An 18,211-nucleotide genomic window follows, 5' to 3' on the forward strand; every position below is an offset into this window, starting at 1 on the left:
ATATTACTTTTCATTTTTTCCCCCAAACACTTGCAAACATAAAAACCACTCTTGGGTTGTGGTCCAGTGAAAACAAACAGCAAGCCAGATCGGCCTGAAAACCATAATTAATCAGCCCTGGTTTAAGGGGAGGGGCTGGTTGAAACAAAGTCCAACCTTGCTCTCAGGGGAACAGAGGTGGGAAAGAGTAATCAAAAGTAGTGATACGGCCCTTCCACAACTGTGTGCTCTGTCTGCCTCTCTAATTTCCCACTTGCAGTGTCTGTTCCCCTCCGCTATTCTCCTCCATACTGTAGTGTTTTATGATTTTTACTGTATTTTTCCTGCTAGCATTTGAGCCCCTTTTCCCTCCCCCCTGCAGTCACCACGCTGTTGTCCATGCCCAGGAGTCTCTTCCTTTTTTGCTCCATCCCTCCAGCCCTAACCTCAGCCCCACCCCCATTAGCTGACATCCTGCTCTTTCTCCAGGAGTCTGTCTCTGTTTTGCTTGTTAGTTTAATTTGTTCATTATACTCCACATAAGAGTAAGATCACATGGTATTTAAAGATAGCCAGTCTTTCTCTGACTGGCTTATTTCACTTAGCATAATGTTTTCCAAATCCATCCATCCTAGACAGGGTAAAATTTTCTTCTTTTTTATAGCTGAATAGTATCCCATTGTGTAACCGTCCCATAGTTGTTCCATGCACTCATCGACTGGTGGACCCTGGGCTGCTTCCCTATCTCGGTGGTTGTAAATAATGCTGCAATGAACGTAGGGGTGTTTATGTTCCTTCAAATTAGTGTTTTGGGTTTCTTCAGATAGAGTCCCAGAAGTGGGATCACTGGGTCCAAAGGCAGACCCACTTTTAATTTTTTAAGGTATTTCCGTACTGCTTTCTACAGTAGCTGCGCCAGTCCGCATTCCCACCAACAAAACGGTCCCCCTTTTATGCTGCCTTACTTTAAAAAATCCTTCAGCCCTGACTGGTGTGGCTCTGTGGGTTGGGCATCGTCCCACAGAGTAAATGGTTGCTGCTTGGATTCCTGGTCCGCACATAGGCCTGGTTCGTGGACCAGGTGCCCCAGCTGGAGTGTGTGATGTTTTTCACCTTCTCTTTCCCCCTCTCTTCTTCCCCTTGCGCTGAAAATACATAAAATCTTTTAAAATTTTTAAAAAAAACCTTTCCAAAATTCTTTCTTAAAAGCATGAGAATCACTAGGAACAATGGCTCTGAGGTACAAAAAGAGCAAAGAATGGAATTTCTTAAAGTAATTTAAATATTGGCCAGAATAAGAAATACATTTCCAAAGCCACCATGGTGGGTAGAGCTCTTCCTGAGGTCTGGAGCTCACGTGTTCCTTCCCTGGGTAACTGGGTATCAATGTGACTGTGTTTCCTACATCTATCTTCATGCCGTCCACCTGCCCATCACAAAGCTGTCCATTAAAAAGCAAACCTGCTGAGGTCTGGTGGGGAGAAGGCCCCTCCCATCACCACGCCCAAATCTACTGCGTGCCTCCTCTTTCCAGGTTGTGGTCTAACTTTCTTTGTCCATCTGCCCACCCCCAGGCGAGGAATCCAGCGGCTCTGGGAGTGGCAGTGGGTGCATGGATGACGTGTGTCCCACGGAGTTTGAGTTTGTCACCACGGAGGCCCCTGCAGTAGACCCTGACCGGAGAGAAGTAGACTCTTCTGCGTCCCAGCTCGGCCCCTCCCTGCTCTCCACATTCCTGCTCTGCGTCCTCCTGGCCCTGCAGAGACTCTGCAGATAATCCTGGGTTTTTGCTCCGACGAAACTGCGTTTTAGCTCTTTGAACAGCCGACTCACTTCTTTTCTTACACCCTTGGACAATGGACCACGCCACAAACACTTACCGTTTCTATGAGAAGAGCAGTACTGCGCTCTGCCTCGCTTTTTGTTTTCCCAAAGAGTACCGGGTGCCAGACGGACTGCGTCCTCTTTTCCTGCGCTCTCTGTGGGGACCTTGTTTATTCTAGAGAATTCTTACTCAAATCTTTCGTACCAGGAGATTTTCTTACCTTCATTTGCTTTTATGCTGCAGAAGTAAAGGAATCTCACGTTGTGAGTTTCTTTCTCCCCATTTGTAACAACTTTCAAAAAAAATGAGAAAATAATTTTCTTTGTAAAATCAGGCCAAACCCCAAGACAACTTGCATTTTCAACAAAGAAGCAGACAAGAGAGAAAAATAAAAGAGTTTTAACGCTGTAGGTTCTGCATTGCCAGGCAGCTCCCAGTGTACGCTTTTCTGTGATTAATCAATCGGGTTTTAAAAAAAAATGCGATGGGGAGAAAGTTTGGAAATGTTTGTAGTGTAGCGAAAATACACTGTTGTCTTGGAGGTATTGTCTTGCACTGTAACCACACGACACCAAACTGATTCCGAGGTACTGACACTAAATTTAGACTTTTCTCTTCAGTGTCACACAAAATGTTGCTGCAACTCAGCGCCTCTCGCTCACCCTGCCCAGTTTCGGTGGCAGTAATAGTACCACGCTCCGTAGTTCTCTTCACGTCTGTCCACTGGATCCAACTGGCAGAGAGATTCCCCTTCATCCTCAGTTACTAGCGGACACCCCATCAGTTCAGCCCCCTCCAGGGTCTGAATTGAGAGTCATCGTCAGCAATCGATTTGCTGCCTCACAGGCTGCAGTCCATTCGGTCTCTGCCCCTGTGCTCATTACCCTCCCAAAGAAAGAGTTCTTTTAACGAACTGATAAGCAATTAGATCCATCAGTGAGTTTTGATGTTTAGCTATAGCTTTGTGTCACTTGGTTTCTGCATTACACGGGCATTCTCTTAGAAAATAACTCACAACAGAAAAAGTCAAGACAAAAAATATATATATAGTATGGACATGGAGATTTCTTTCACTTTTTTAGTCTTAGTATGATCATCTATTTTTATATCTATATATATATATATATATAAAATCACAGATTTTAACTTCTTAATTCCAAGCTCAGGGTTGACACACCTTTGTAACAAAAATGTTTTGTCAACCAGCTCTTCTTGTTTTCTGCTGCTCAGAGAAGGGATACTTCAATGGTCTGTGAGCACCAAGAATCAAGAGAGAGATCTTTTTACATATCTAACTGTCCATTTATTAAGAGTTTGCCAGGGCACACCCTTTTTGCATGAGCGTGCTTTGTCCCAGGTGCTCCAGAACAGACCGGGCTCATGGAGAGAGCCATGGGCGTCTAGGACTTTACTGGTGATGGAAACTGTGTGCCTAAAGAATGTGTTATTCGCGCAAAACCATTGCTTTCACATACAACTCCTTCAGCCTAGGATTCCTGCGTGGCACTTGGAGAGATGTCCTAATGCAAGCGGCCAACTCGGAGGCACGGCCTCCCCAGTCCACCGCGCCTGCCAAAGCCAGGCCCTGCATTCCCCCTGACAGAGAGAAGCAAAATAAACCGGGATGGGGCTTTACGAGTACGGTTGGCTGTCCATGTACTTCTTGGTTTTTATGATTCATCTGGGGTTGGGAGAAGTAGTGTTTTAAAACACCCTAGTACACCAGTCACATTTTAATTAACCCATTAATGGTAATGACATGTAAATGGTATTTTTCAATCTCTCTTTTCATCAAAATTATAATCAGTTATTGATTTAGTCATCCCACTAAAGTAGAATGTAGGCAGCACAATAGGATCAAGTATAATTGAGCATTTTTTGCAAAACAAAGTATTTAGAAGCCTCTATTGCTATTGGGTATGCCTAATGAACTATGAAACATAGGATTCTGAGAGATTTTGTGGCATCTTCTCACCTAAATCTTTATGAAATTAACACTTAGCTTAATTCAGCATTCCCTACGTCTAGAAAAACATTTCACTGCCAATTACACATGAAACATCTCTGTGAAGGACTGATCATTTACGTTGCCCATTGTGTGGTATGGTCAGAAATCAGGTTTGTCTTTCTCCAAATAATTAAGGTGCAATGCAAATTAAATCAACCTTCATGGGCCAGAATGTTTGAGTAATAATTTGTTTTCATGGCTTTAAACCCCAAATCTTTCCTTTGTAAAAATGTGTCCGCATCGCCTTCTGTGAAATGGGTCGGAAAGCCTCGTTTTCCTTGTGCTCTCAACCCAAAATGGTTTTGTGCATGTGTGTGAATACACATTATATTGATGAATACAAACCCAGCTTCTGTACATGCAAAACACACAGGTAAGATATAAACGCCTGCTTCATTGGTTTCAACACCGTAGTTATTAACAATATTCCTATTGGTTAGATAGAGTGATCCATCTGAGCCAGGCAGAGCTGAAATGACTATCAGTTAATGATGCCCCAGTATTAGCCACCTGCATGAATGTGGCCAAAATGTCACTCAAATTGTACTTTCTGTTCTTTATCACCATCCTAATATGTCATATGACTTTCAGGGTAATTTAACTCTTTTTTTTTTTTTTTTGCTTTCTGACAATTTAACCTAGTTACCCTATTTTGGCATCACCTCACCCCACCCGACCCCCGGCCAAATTAATGCCTCTCGTTTCAGCATCACGATGGAAAGCAGGGATGCTCCATTATTTTTCACAACCGACTCCTTTGCTTTTACGTTCCCTAACTTCTGTGATGGCATCTTAACTCGGTTTCAAGTAGAGAGGGATGGGCTCCCTGAAGTCAGACACTAGCAATTGTCGGGTGATGCTCACGACTGCGAACACTTAGCTTATTAAAGTGCCTCTATTTACATGTTTAGTTATAATATGTATTTTTCTAACAAATACACGTCTGTAATTGGTGTATATTATACTTTGTATGTGTTATAACAAAAGCTAAACAGGGGCTAAAGTCTTTAGCAGAGAAGGATGAATTCCAAGTTCACGAACGAGAGCTCTGCCTGTGGTTCTGTACGGGACAGCCATGGCAACTCGCTGTCGCATCAACGAAGGTCAAGTTGGCACTTTGGTGATGGCCGTCCTAGAACAACCGTAGCGATAGCGATCAGACTCCCTTACAGTGTCTTGCCCAGACACGTGGCTTCTGTTTCCTGTTTTCATTGTAAGGGAGAGGAAATACTACTTTGTCTACACTGAAAAACACGATTGCTCCTTGACAAGGTGTATTAATTATAAAAGTAACATTCTATAACTCAAACACACTGAAAATATTATTGGACGCAGAACGCTGGTACTTAATTTATGTTCCCTGCTACAGACCTTAGCCTGTTTTAATTCTTTAGCCATTACCTACATGTTTTGGCTACACACTGAACACCAACTAAAGTCCCCAAGGAGGAATAAAAACCTAGCAAATTCCTGAGTTGTGATTCTTTTGTTACTTCTATTTGCAAGGCTAATTGTCAAGTGGTTTAATTAAACGTGGAAGTGTTAGCAAATGCAAGTTTTGACAGAACCAAAACTTGCAGAAGCTCAAACTCATTTTCATTTACTCACAGTCGCTCGCAGACCTGAGTTTTAACTTTAAAACAAGCAAACAACCCAAAAGTGGCAGTTCAGCTTTGACAGCAGAGGAGTAAAGGAGACCATAACTTATAAATTTGCGATGTGTTCCTCCTCGGCGGGGACATTAGCCAGTGTTTGGTTTCACGCCAAATTATACAAATAGAGTATGGATCAGTATGCATTCTGGAGCCTTGCTGGATCCTGGTTCGCTGCAACACGGGGACTCAGCCTAGCATGGGGCTGTGTGAACCTCGTTCAGAGCGGAAAAGTTACTGGAATCCTTGACCTTGCCTTGCAAGGAGGTACTTCCGTGAAGAGAAATCTAACAATGGTCTAGATGTGAGGTCTCTGTGTGCATATGCATAATATATACGCAGGAAAAACGTGTGCACCAATAAAACCTACAATTTATGTGACTGTCAAATGAATATTATTTAGGTTAAGATTTTTCATTTCTGATTTGAATAGAAAATTGCTATTAATCTTGTATTAAAATAGTTTTTAAAAATCTACCAGTGCCCTTTCTGCATTTTCTTAATTATTGTCATAATCAACATTTCAGAGCTTTTGAATTTTTTTGTTTGTTTGGGACCTTTTAAGATGCTGTACTGTGGGGGGAAAAAAAGAAAAGAATAGAAAAGGAACCAGAGATTCCATCAGCACCATTTCACCCTAGTACACCTGGCATTTGAAATCATGAGCATTTAAAACTATAGAATATTTGGCACTTCCAGACATGTATGTATGAAAGATCCTGTATCTTTCTGCCCATGTATTTTGTTTCTTCTCTAAGATAAAATTTAGTGGCTTAAGTACTGATATGAAGACTTTATGAGGTCAGGAAATAAGAGTGTGTGTGAAAGAATGACAACATTGCTAAAGGTTCGTTTAGCAAGTATTCACTGAACTCCTGCTCTGTACGGAACCTGCTTGAGGTGCTGAGCGCCGGTTGTCGAAACCACCAGTTGGAAAGTTTTCATTCTTTACTAAGTTCACCATAATTGTAGATACGTTACATGTTTCAAGAGGGTCTTTTAAATAAAGGAGCCCCTGTAAATAAAGTTATCAAGAATACAACATTGAACTGTAAGCAATATTATAAGTTAATTCACAATATGGCCATGTTGGTCCCTATTGAGAAAAGTGATTTCTACAAAACAATTAATGAAATTGAGGGTGATTTCATCTCTAACTAGCATAGAACAAATTCTATTTGGCAATAAACTGAAAGCAATTTTATGGAAAGGGGGAACATCCAAATGGGTTTAAAAAACAAATAAAACCACAGATGCTTTTTTCAAGTAGCAATAATATTTATTTTAATTTGCTCTTTGGATAAATGGGCTGAGATATAGGCAAAACATTCACACAATTGTGAAAGATGAGCTTGATTTTTAAAGTAGCAACGTGTCAAATAGACATGGAGTGTGGTTTTATGTCTTGAGAACTAAAAAGACATAGCCACAAGTTTTTTCTATTCAAATAGACATTCAGAGTTTACTTAGTATACGCATACATTTCCATTCCATAGACGCGTTTGTTTGCTGAATATACACGTGTGGCCGAATGTTTTGCTGGCTCACAAATGGGGCAGATACCACAAAGCCGTAGGAGCAGGGCGCCTGCCTTTGGAGCTCAATTAAGCAGCTCCTACCCTAGCACACCCTAAAACACAAAGCAGAGCGAGAAAATGGGTGTTTGACCTTGTGAGAGCTCAAGTTTGAAGAGAAACAGAAAGGAAACTAGTGAACTATATTCAGAGTAAATGGGAGAGTATTTACCTTGAATAAAGCTGTCTGCCCTTCAAAAAGAACAAATGTCTGTGGATTTTTAAATAAAAGAAAAGGTCGACCTAGGTAATAATAGTCATGTATTCTTTCAAAAGATATGTATTGAGCCATTCATCACATGCCAAACACAGTCCTGGGCACCAGAGCAAGACATCGAGATGTCCTTTCTCAGACAACTGTGACCTGGTAGGTGAGAGACAGACAACACGAGGTAAATGATAAACAAACCAATTTTGTTAGAAAAAGTCAAGAACCTTATGGTTTCACTCGTATGTGGGATACAAAACTGAAGGCAGCAAATGAACAAACAAACCAAAAAGCAAAAGATCACAGACACCAATGACACTATGGTACTTACCAGAAGGAAGAGGGGTGGGGAGGTAGTGAAGGGTGGAGGGGGTCAAGTGTATGGTGACAGCAGGAGATGTGACTTTGGGCGGTGGGCACACAATGCAATGTACAGATCAGGTGTCACAGAAAAATGTCCATTTGAAGCCTATGCAATCCTATTAACTAGTGTCACCCCAATACATTCAGTAAAAATAAAACAACCTGATTTGAGTTGTGGAGGGACTGAGAGAGGAAGTGGGATAGTGACAAAGAAGGAGGGTCTTGAGTTTTGTTTGAATTCACTCGTGTATTTATTTGTCCATGCATTCAACAACTATTTCGAGAGCCAGTTTTAGAGGCTTCACTTTAGAAGACCCTGGGGACCCCTAGAAGAACAAGATGTACGTATAGTATCCCTGACGCTTTCATTCGGGTGGTAGAGGCGGAAAATAAATAAGTAAATACATAAAGGAGATAGTCCTTGATCGTGCTAAGTAAGTGCTGGGAGGAACGTCACAGGGGAGGCTGGGTGGGAACTCCTTCTGAAAGAGGCCACGGTTGACCCACCTGGGTGGTTTGAACGTGCATCTGAGAGTGGAGCCAACCAGACTAATGACGGGTTGGACGTGGGGTGGAGGGAAGCACAGAGGACTCCGTATCACTCCCAGGTTAAGCAACTTGTCAGAGGTTGTCAGGAGCTACGGGGCTGGTGTGGCTGAGCCACGATTTCAGTCCAGATGATGCATCTGCCTGGACAAGATTCGTGACTCAGGGGAGTCTCCCCAGGGGGCACCAGGCTGTGTTTCGGAGGTGGGAGGGAGACAGCCACGTGCAGACCTGCGACTAGAGCATTTCTGGAACAGAAGGATCGGATGCAAAGTCTCAGCTCAGGAATGTACTCCAGTGTGGCTGGGGAACCAGGTGTGAGCTGTCGGTGATGGGAGGTGCTGGGAGGTGCTGGGTGGGCTAAAGGGTGGCAGCTGTGTGAAGTTCAATGGCCAAAGCCATGGTCTTTGACTACCTGGTGAAACCAAAACCCTAAAGAGGCCATCCCTATGCAGGAGCCCTGCTGGTAACACTCACTAGCATTTTAAACCACATTTTAACCAAAAACCATGCTAATATCTCTATGTACTTCATCTTTATAGGATCTCTGTGATGTAGGGATAATGCCCGTTTTATACTGAGTAAGACGAAGCCCGGTGAGATTAATTAACTTGCTCAGTCACACAGGCGAGGCTGTGATATGAACTGAGATCTGTAGCAACTAAGCATAAAAGTGGCAGTATATGGAGATAATTTTTGTCTTTCACTACAAACACAATTGAATTCTCCAAGGGTGTTCTGAGAACTGGCACAAGTACATGAGCAGGGATTCATGGATGTTTACTTCCACGGGAGGTATGTGTTAGAATTTTATTCCAAGTGGTAGTGCCATTTAGCTGTTTTCCAGTTTTTAGGGTTTTTTTTTTTTTTGCAAAATTAAAATTCTAAGTAAATAACCTACTGATACTGGGTTCTTGCATAGTTTTGAACTTACAGCCACGGTGAACCGAAGTTGGGTACCTAGGACAGAGACACGTGTATCAAATCTGCTTTCCCCTTGCTTTTATATTTGGTTTAAGCATCATATTCCCAGAAAGCAAATCATCCACAGCCCTTAGCCCAACTCTCCGTAACTCCTCCCATACAGTAGCCTTATCTATAATTTATCTATTCAGGCAGTCGATCAGACCTGAAGCAAAAATCAAAACAATTGCAACAATGACCCTGGCCAGTGTGGCTCAGTTGGTTGTGACACAGAAAGGACATGGATTAGATTCCTGGTCAGGGTACAGGCCTGGGTTGTGGGTTCAGTCCCAGCTGGGGACATGTCCAAGAGTCAGGTGATCGATGTTTCTCTCTCACATCGATGCTTCTCCCCATCTCCCTCTCCCTCTTCCTCCCTTCCTTCTTGCTAAAATCAATAAGCATGTCCTCGGGTGACTGAGTTGTTGACTAGACAAAGTCCATGACCTTGAAGACCCATCCAAATCGAAGCCCTGGGGGTGGGTTTTCTCAGTTAAAAAGAAGATTGGAGAGTGAGAGCAGCCCAGTAGCTCAGCCACAGGAACACAGTAACAGACGTTTCCAAGGCAAGTCTGGTAGAACGGTACTCCCATTACCTTCTGATTCCTCTCTGGTCCTGAATCACACATTGTGAATGAGTGTATATGGAGTTCCTTCATGTGAACAATTATATTAAACCAGAGGCATTTCCAACTGCTGTATTAAAAGTTTGTCACTGACACAGTAATGAGTTTATTGGTTTTTATTTGTTGGAACCATTGTATATGAATTAGCATAGTAATGCTATTTTTATTCAGGCAAAGATAAGCTCAGGTTCTGTGCATATTTTATTTTTAAGCCTGAAGGTATTTTTTTTTCATGGAAAAGGGGAAACTTTACATTGAGTGGTGTATTATTAGACAGAGAGAAGGAGCCGTGAGAAATGTGCAACTGAAATGGATTTCTCTGGGAAAAAATGTAAAAGACTCCCCACCTCCAAAATCTGCCTTCCTCTGGAGTGGTCCTATGACTTCTGCTCCCTCATGCCTCGTGAGGAGAGAGGGCAGTGTGGGGTAGCTGGGACGGGGTGAAATGACGAAGGAATGAAACAAAGAAAGACTAGAAACCCGGTCCACTTGACACACATGAGGTTCCCTACACTTAATCTGATCGTTTCTGAACCTTCACTGGGAAAGTGTCCTCTCCAAGGAAAGACCCCCCTACAGACAAGATGAAAAAATGGCACTTAACAAAAAGCTTAAAGAGGAATCACAAAGATTCCAAAAAGCACAAGAAAAGGTGCTTGACATTCCTAGTCATCAGGAAAATGCAAAGCAAGATCACCTCTCACCCAGTAGGATGGCCACTATCAGTAATAATAAAAATAATAATGTGTTAGTGAGGATGAAGAGAAATTGGAACCACTGTGCACTGTGAGAGAGAATGTGAAATAGAGAGAGAATGTTGGAAAACAAGATGGAGGCTCCTCAAAGACCTACACGTGGAATTACCATATTATCCAGCAATGCACACTTGCACGTGTACAGCCAAAAGAACTGAAAACGGAATCTTGAATAGATATCAGCAGAGCCTCCACATTCTTTGCAGGATTATTCACAATTGTCAAGAGGTGGATGCTATCTAAATGTCCATCAGCAGTGGAATGGGTAAAGAAAATGATGATATATATGTACAATAGAAAATGATTTAGCCTTTAAAAAGAAGGAAGCCCTAATACGTGATGTAGTAGAGATGAACCTTGAGGATAATATGCTAACTAAAGTAAGCCATTAAAGTAAGTATTAAATACTAACTAAATACTTTAATACATACTAACTAAAGTAAGTATTAAAAAGACCACCGTAGGAAGGAAAGGAGGGAGGAGAAAAGAAATGAGAACAAAGGAGAGGAGGGGAAGGGAGGGGTTGGGAGGCCATGTTCTCAGGAAGTCCAGGGTCTAGTGTGATTGTGAGATACAGAACAAAATTATAAACAGCTGACCGTATAATTGCTGTGATAAGGGTTGTGATAGAAGCTTTATCGAGCACCCCAGGAATAAAAAAAAAGTGGCAAACAGGTGCTGTGGAAATAACACTGGTTAGAAAAATAGAAAACAAATAGAGTAATTATGTTGCATTAAGTGGATAAATACTCTTCTTCACACACAAGGTAGATGTCGGTGTGTCCCAGGTTGTCCAGCAGGCCCCCTTATGTCTGTCGTCCCAGCGTAATTATTCACAGCACCCTTTTCATTCTCCGCCTTGAATGATGAATTATATGGCCACTCTAGCTATGAATAATGGCTATTCACATGATCAATTTGCACTCAAATGTATATGACATCTTATAATTTTTCAAAATACCCACCCAGCTGAAAGAACTACTGAGTAATGTAATTCATCACAAAAGTGCCTGTTGAAATCCATCCTGCCTATTTGTTGTACTGAAAACATCTGTAATCGGAATCAACAATCCAAAAACAAGGGGAACATTGTCAAGTACACTACACAATCCCAATGCAGAAATACCCAGCTCTAAACACTAGTCTGTTTTCATCTCAGAAGGGACCACACTTGGAACACGATCCTGGGTGACCGACCCCTCCTGCTTTTCAGCCATTTTTGCTGGATATGTCAGTGAACAAAACTGCAGACACTTGATACCACCCCAGAAACTGTATGTTGATTCCATTTGCTGCTGTTGGACAGATGGGATTTGAGGCATGTTTTCTTCATTTGCCAATCTTAGCAGTCCCCAAAACAACTACAATCATTTTCTTTTGTTTTCTGAGTCACGTGTGGGGTCAATCTCTTGACCACTATTGACAGGTTGGCCATCTATATAGGAGTTCTCAACCTTTCTCCTGCCCTAGCATGAGAATGTTTGCATCAGATAATAGCTGTAGCTTCTTATGCATTAAATGTAAACCTGTCCCTTTTTCCTGCCACTTAAATGAGCGTACAAGAATGCAAGGAGTCAATGGGTATAGAGTTGTCAGAGAGCTAATGATGAATTCACTCTAACTTATAGTCACTCACAAATTTTACTCATTCAATTGCTGCTTCTAACAAACCACTTTCTAATCAATTCCTACACTGAATTTATAAAACTGTGTGCTGTTCCCCTTAACAGCTGGGAGAATGTGTTCCAAAGAGAACAAAGTGTGTTATAAAAGTGCCGCCTGCTGATACTGTAGGGGAGGGAAAAAGTTTTCTCTACCCTTCTAGGTTCCTCTGGCTGGTCTAATAATTAAATTGACATAAGGCAGATTAACAGGAAGAAAGCAAATTTAATTATGTATATAGAGGAACCCCACAAAGACAATGAGATTCCAGGATAAGTTGGGCAGTGGAGGCTTGTCTTGAGCTCAGGAACGGGATGGGCCTGGGGTTTCAAAGGGGAAAAGGGTGAGTCCCAGTACAGAAGACGAACCGTTGTTCTGACAATTGTCATACCGACAGGTCGTTCAGATAAAAAGTTGTCTCTGTGATAGCTCTCTTCCCAGGCCAGGCTCCCTATCTAAATTCTCTTAGGTAATTAGGAAGAAGAGAACATCTTTCTTGAGTCTGCTGGGTCTTGATTGCCTTCAGCTCATAAGAATCCATATGCCAAAGTGGTGGATTTTAGGGAGACTCAATTTGTACTCCTCCAATACTCAACGTATAATACGATGCTTCTTAGATAGAAGGTCACCAACAGAGAGGCACTTACTCCCCCCTTGTAAGTCGCTCAGCCCTTGAAGTGTGCTTCAGACCCCTTTTAGCAGGAGCACGTACTCCTAAAGGTGTTCTTTAGGGATGTTAGTATGAACATGGAGATTTGCACTGTCTACAGAATAGAGATGAAGGTTCCTTCTGGAATTAAAAATATTATACAAGACTTGTAAAAGTGATCTAAATTCAACTCATATATTCATATACTATGATACATGTTTAGGAAGATATAGAAGATATTATTGACCAAGACATATTGCCTCTCTCAAAGAGAATATAATAGCACTTACTAAAAAACTAAGAAGCAATGCCAATAATAACAATGCTGAGAAACCCTTTTCATGTATCAATTCATATTATCCTCAAGGTAAAATATCCTTAAACGTAAATGGGTATTATTATCGTCCTAAGTAAGCAGATGGGGAAACTGAGGCATTGATAAGTTACTTCACTCAAGGTCCAAATAGCTAGAAATCAGCAGATATGGAAAAATGTTGAAAGAATTGTTCATAATAGCCAAGATACAGAAACAATCTAAGTTTTCATCAACAGATAAAGAAGATGTGTTGTGTATATATATATATATATATGAATATTATTCAGCCATGAGAAAGAAACTGTCTTTTGTGAAAATGTGGATGGACATTGGGGGCATTATGCTAAGTAAATTAAGCCAGACAGAGAAAAACAAAGAATGTATAATACGACATATGTGGATTCTAAAAAGGTTGAATTCATAAAAATAGAGTAAAAAGGTGGTCACTAAAGGCTGAGGGATGTGGGGAAACCGGGGATGTACAGGTCAAATGGCACAAATTTCCAGTTATAAGATGATTATGTTCTGCAGATCTGACAGATAACATGATGACTATAATTAATAAAATACATATTATTACATATATAGTCTATATGTGTATGTATGTATATATATATATATATATAAAACACTATATACTTGAACGTTGCTAAGAGAGGAGATCTTAAATGTTCTCACCACAAAAAAAGAAGTGTTAGTGATGTGACCTGAAGGAGATGTTAGCTAAGGCGTTGGTGCTAATCACTTTGCAACGTGTAAGTGTATCAAATCAACATGTTGTACGCTTAAATTTACACAATGTTATACGTCGATCAAATCTCAGTCGAGCTGGAAGGGAAAGAGAGAGAAATCGATGGAATTATCAGAGCGGGAAACCCAGCGTGGGTATTCAGAAACACCTTCTGAAGGGGCAGAGGCAAAGTTCTCCTGCTGCGCAGCCGCCGTGAAGGAAGGAGAGAGGATGCCATTGGGAACTGATGGTCTAGAATGGGCCCCAGGGCGAGCAAAGACCATGGAAAACAGCCAGCGATCCTCTTGTTTCCATACATGCTTTTACTCTGCCAGACTTTAAAAATTGGGCTTCCTGTGCATCCTCTGGGGCATGGGGAGCATGCATAGCTCTGGGAGGATATACATAAAGCCACATGTGCATGTACATAAATACATACCGGCTAGAATAATTGATCAGATGGGGACCGAGGGTCTCCCCACGACTCCCTGTGCTCTGGACAAGCCGACAAGGCAAAATATTGACTAACGAAGTTCTGCTTCCATCTTCGGATCTCAATGGCATCAAGACAAACCACAGTGGCTGGTGCTGTTTATGAGATCATCCAACCTCTTGACTGAATTACTACAGCTCTATAATCATACTCTCTTATTTATTACCCTGCATACGCACTCCATTATCTAGAGTGCTGCCAGAAAACATCTTCCCGGCTGCTGAATGGCCCTAATCACAGTTCTCTAACCCAGCCCTGCTCCGGGGCTGGGGGGGTGGGGGAGGGAGCAGAAGGGAGACGGGCATTTTCAGGGACAAGTCGATGGAGGTGGCTGACATTTCCACCAAGCTCTCAGTCGATGGTACTTTGCCCCAAGCCTTTATTAAGCCTCTATGAAACAAGGCAATTTCCTACGCCACGGTCATTAAGGTAAATACCATTTCTCCCCATAAGGCTCCTTCGAGCTGCCGTGTTCCTCACGCGTGTTTCGCTCATGATATTTCACGCCAAACATTTCGGGGACAGTGTGCAGAAGTCGCTGAGCAGCTGGACTGAGAAAAGCAGTGTTCCCATCCGTCAGAGGAAGGAGAAGGCCGCAGGGACATCGTGTTTTGTGGTTTTGCTTCCCATTCGTCATGGGTTTCCTGCTGAGCAGGCCTTTTCCACACGTATTGAAGACTGAGCTGACTAATGACTCTCCATGAACACCAACTCCTGTTGGTGATTATGCATCTTTTGGGGGGGTGGATAATAAACACTATTAAAAGATCTTGCTTTACAGCAACAGCAATCAGGCCAGATGTGATATTGTGTTATTAGACAAGGCAATCTTGAGAAGGTTTGAAGGTAACATTTCAAAGGTAATCCCGATATTAGGTTGCCTAGCTGATGCCCTCTACGTGCTTAAAACACATCAGAGGTCTGAGTTCAGATGAAGGATCTGTTATCAGATGGTGACAGTAATTACCCTGCTCCCCAAACTCAGATTGTATTGGCCCTGCCTTTCGCCTGCAAAGTTGCCGGTGGAGCACCTCACCTCCTCTTCCCTGCTGGTTCACATGCACTAATGAAATGTATGCCCTTATTAACTGGGTAAGACAAGAATACGTTAGCCATGCTGTTACACCCACTGCCTCATAGAGATCATAAAGGACAAGGATAAAATTTAATTTGCAGTAACTCTTCGGAGCCGGAGTAATAGTTCCTGGAGTTCTTTGTCAGAGCATCTCAGCTTTTCATTAAGCGCTCAATTCTTTTCAACTCCGGCAGAATCAGCCAGGGAGCACTTTGGAAGCTCCATAAAAGGCATTCTCCTAATCTCCCAGCCGTTGGAAAGACTCTTTAGCATCTGTTGAAATATTTTTCTCCTTCTAATCTGCCTGAAACTAAGAGGGAGAGAATTCCGAGATGTTTCTTAATTAAGCAATAAGAAAGGGCGAGGGTGGTCGGTGCTGAGTTAATCACAATTGTAAAGCATGAAAAAAAAAGTGAATGAAGTAAGTACCCTGAATCCTTAGGCATCTAATTTCCCTCTGCATGTAACTTACTGCTATCACTACGAAGTCTTCTTACATCGAAACAGGAAGACCCAAATGTGGAAAAGCCCCAATGCAAGGGAAGGTTAAGGCTGTGAGAGACGAAGGGGAAAAAACAGGGACCCAATAAAACCCGCAGGAAATCCTGACCTTTGGCCTGGAGAGGGGAGCAAGGAGGCTGCAGGGCACAGAGGGAGCTCTTATTTTGGCGGCTCTACCTTTACGGTGCGACCCCCCGCTTGTGGGAGTGGCCTGCCTCCGTCACAAAGCAGAACTGCAGTCCTAAGAAATGCCAATGAGATGCAGGCGAGCCTAGAGGCAGCTAAGGCTAAGGAGCAGCTTCACGGAAAGGAATTCCCGGTGCCATTCCAAGACGTTCATTCAGTGTGCAGCTACTAAGGAAAATTCAACCGAGGGCACTCATTCCGTTCCCCAACACTGGTTTGCAAATCCCTCTTTAAAATCATCAGAAAAGTGAGCCTCTGAACCTTTAAGCCCACTTTCTGGCCACTATCTTCAAGCGAGGACTCCAAATCTCTGCAAATGCCTCACTGGTGTTAAAAAATGATTAAAGACAATCGAAGCGATAGAAACTTAACACTTCAGGAAGTGGACAGTATCTGTTGAGAGACCAGCAAAATGGAGCAACAGGCAGGAAGCTTTTATAGGGTAAAGAAGAAGGAACAAGAAAGAGGAAAACAGAAAGTATTTCATTGTCTGGGACCACACGGTCAACGCTGTTTGAGGTGAGAAGACCCAGAGGTGGATCTGGCTTGGCTTTGGGGACAGGCTGACTGGATGGCCTGCATGTCTAGTCAAGCAAAGCCTTTACAGGGTCCAGAGTCGTAGAAGTGTTGTTCTTTGTAACCGCAAAGAGACTTCATTTCTTTAATGCGACCTTTTTCCTTTTGATTCAAACTGGCCTCATTCGACACCCTGACTCTCCTACGCCCCTCTCCCTGGCACGACCACTCCCGTAATCCTTAAGCCCTCGAACAATGAGGTTCATATCAAATAATCTTAGGAGCAAAGCCTCCTGTCTGTTGACCAGGGAGAGAGAGTTTAGGTCAAAGTAGAGATCACATCTGGGCTTTGGTGGTGTTTCAGCTCCAGGCCCAGGAAACTGGGGAAAGCAGACAAGTGACGTCATGGACGTCAGGACTGGCTGACGTCAGGACTGGGTGCGCCAATCAATCATCCCTCACCGTAGCACCAACCAATCTGGAGTGACCATGACCCTGACCACAGCCTTAACTCCCCTAGTCACCTTGATGAATGATTTCCCCCGTGTATAATCCATTTCCTGGAAGCCCTCGGGGAGCCAGGTCTTTGAGCATTAGCTCACCTGTGACTCTGGGCGCGGCGCCATCTCCTTAACAAATCCTTACTTTCTTGGCTGCGAACCGCCGTTCCTGTCTCATTGCACTTTGATGTGGGCCGGCGAACAAACGCCTTTAGCCCCATCACATGTTGCTGACGCGGCACCCAAGCAGGAGCAGCTCCATCTTGCGCTTAGAAAGTTATTTCAACACCAGCAAGTCTGGCCTTTGCCAGGGAAACGTCACAACTCAAACTCCTTCCCTCTTCGGGCCTGGGACCCAAGAGGTCTTTCCGCTGCGATTATTCAACTCCGAGATCAGCCATAGGGATCCACTCGGGAGCAGTCTTTGACCCTGTGGGATACCTTTTTCACTGCTGTGAAAATCTTCTCAGGCCTGCCTTGAGTTAATTTCATGCAATGACTTCTTAAAATAGCTGGATAACAACAAAATCCTTTATCTGCTCCGACATTCTCATTGTGATTCGCCTCCCCCTAAGCATTTGAGTAGAATACGTGCCCCACGCCACCACACACTTCGTGTGGCGTGTCTCTTCCCTTTTCACACTGACATTTTATTCCACAAAAGGAGGAAAACCTGCTGGTTTAAAACTGCATTACACACTCGATGAAGCACCTAACTGGCGTTTTTGTACTTGGCCTTCCGTACGGTCAATCCTCATGATTTGTGCTTTTGCCAATTTGCCTACTTGTTAAAAATCGTTTGTATCCCCAAATCAATACTCAGCACTTCCACAGCCACTCAGAGACGGGCACATGCGCAGAGCAGGGGAGAACGTGAGTCACTGGGGCAGGCATCCAGGGGAGGGCGCTGAGTCGTTGCTCTGCTTGCCCACTTCAGCTCTCCTGGTGTAAACTTGCGTCCGTTTTGCAGTCTCGTTAATGCCGTGTTTTTCACATATTGGTGCTTTGGGGGTGATGATTTCGCTGTTTAAAACGGCCCCAGAGCCTACGCTGGGAGCACTGTGTAGCGTTCCTAAACTCAAGG

At 43.0% G+C, this 18,211-nt stretch overlaps 1 protein-coding gene across 1 annotated transcript in view; it reads left to right on the forward strand.

The window, feature by feature from the left end:
• GPC6 (glypican 6) overlaps positions 1-5,939 on the forward strand; it is a 1,021,374-nt gene extending 1,015,435 nt beyond the window's left edge. The window contains exon 9 of the mRNA XM_037057550.1: positions 1,554-5,939. Coding sequence (XP_036913445.1) covers positions 1,554-1,756 — 203 coding nt within the window. The 3' untranslated portion in view covers positions 1,757-5,939. The remainder of the gene's footprint in view (positions 1-1,553) is intronic.
• The last annotated feature ends 12,272 nt before the right edge of the window (positions 5,940-18,211 follow it).

This window comes from Sturnira hondurensis, unplaced genomic scaffold (assembly GCF_014824575.4).
Source record: "Sturnira hondurensis isolate 20B ecotype Veracruz unplaced genomic scaffold, ASM1482457v3 Scaffold0009719, whole genome shotgun sequence".
Classification (NCBI taxonomy): domain Eukaryota; kingdom Metazoa; phylum Chordata; class Mammalia; order Chiroptera; family Phyllostomidae; genus Sturnira; species Sturnira hondurensis.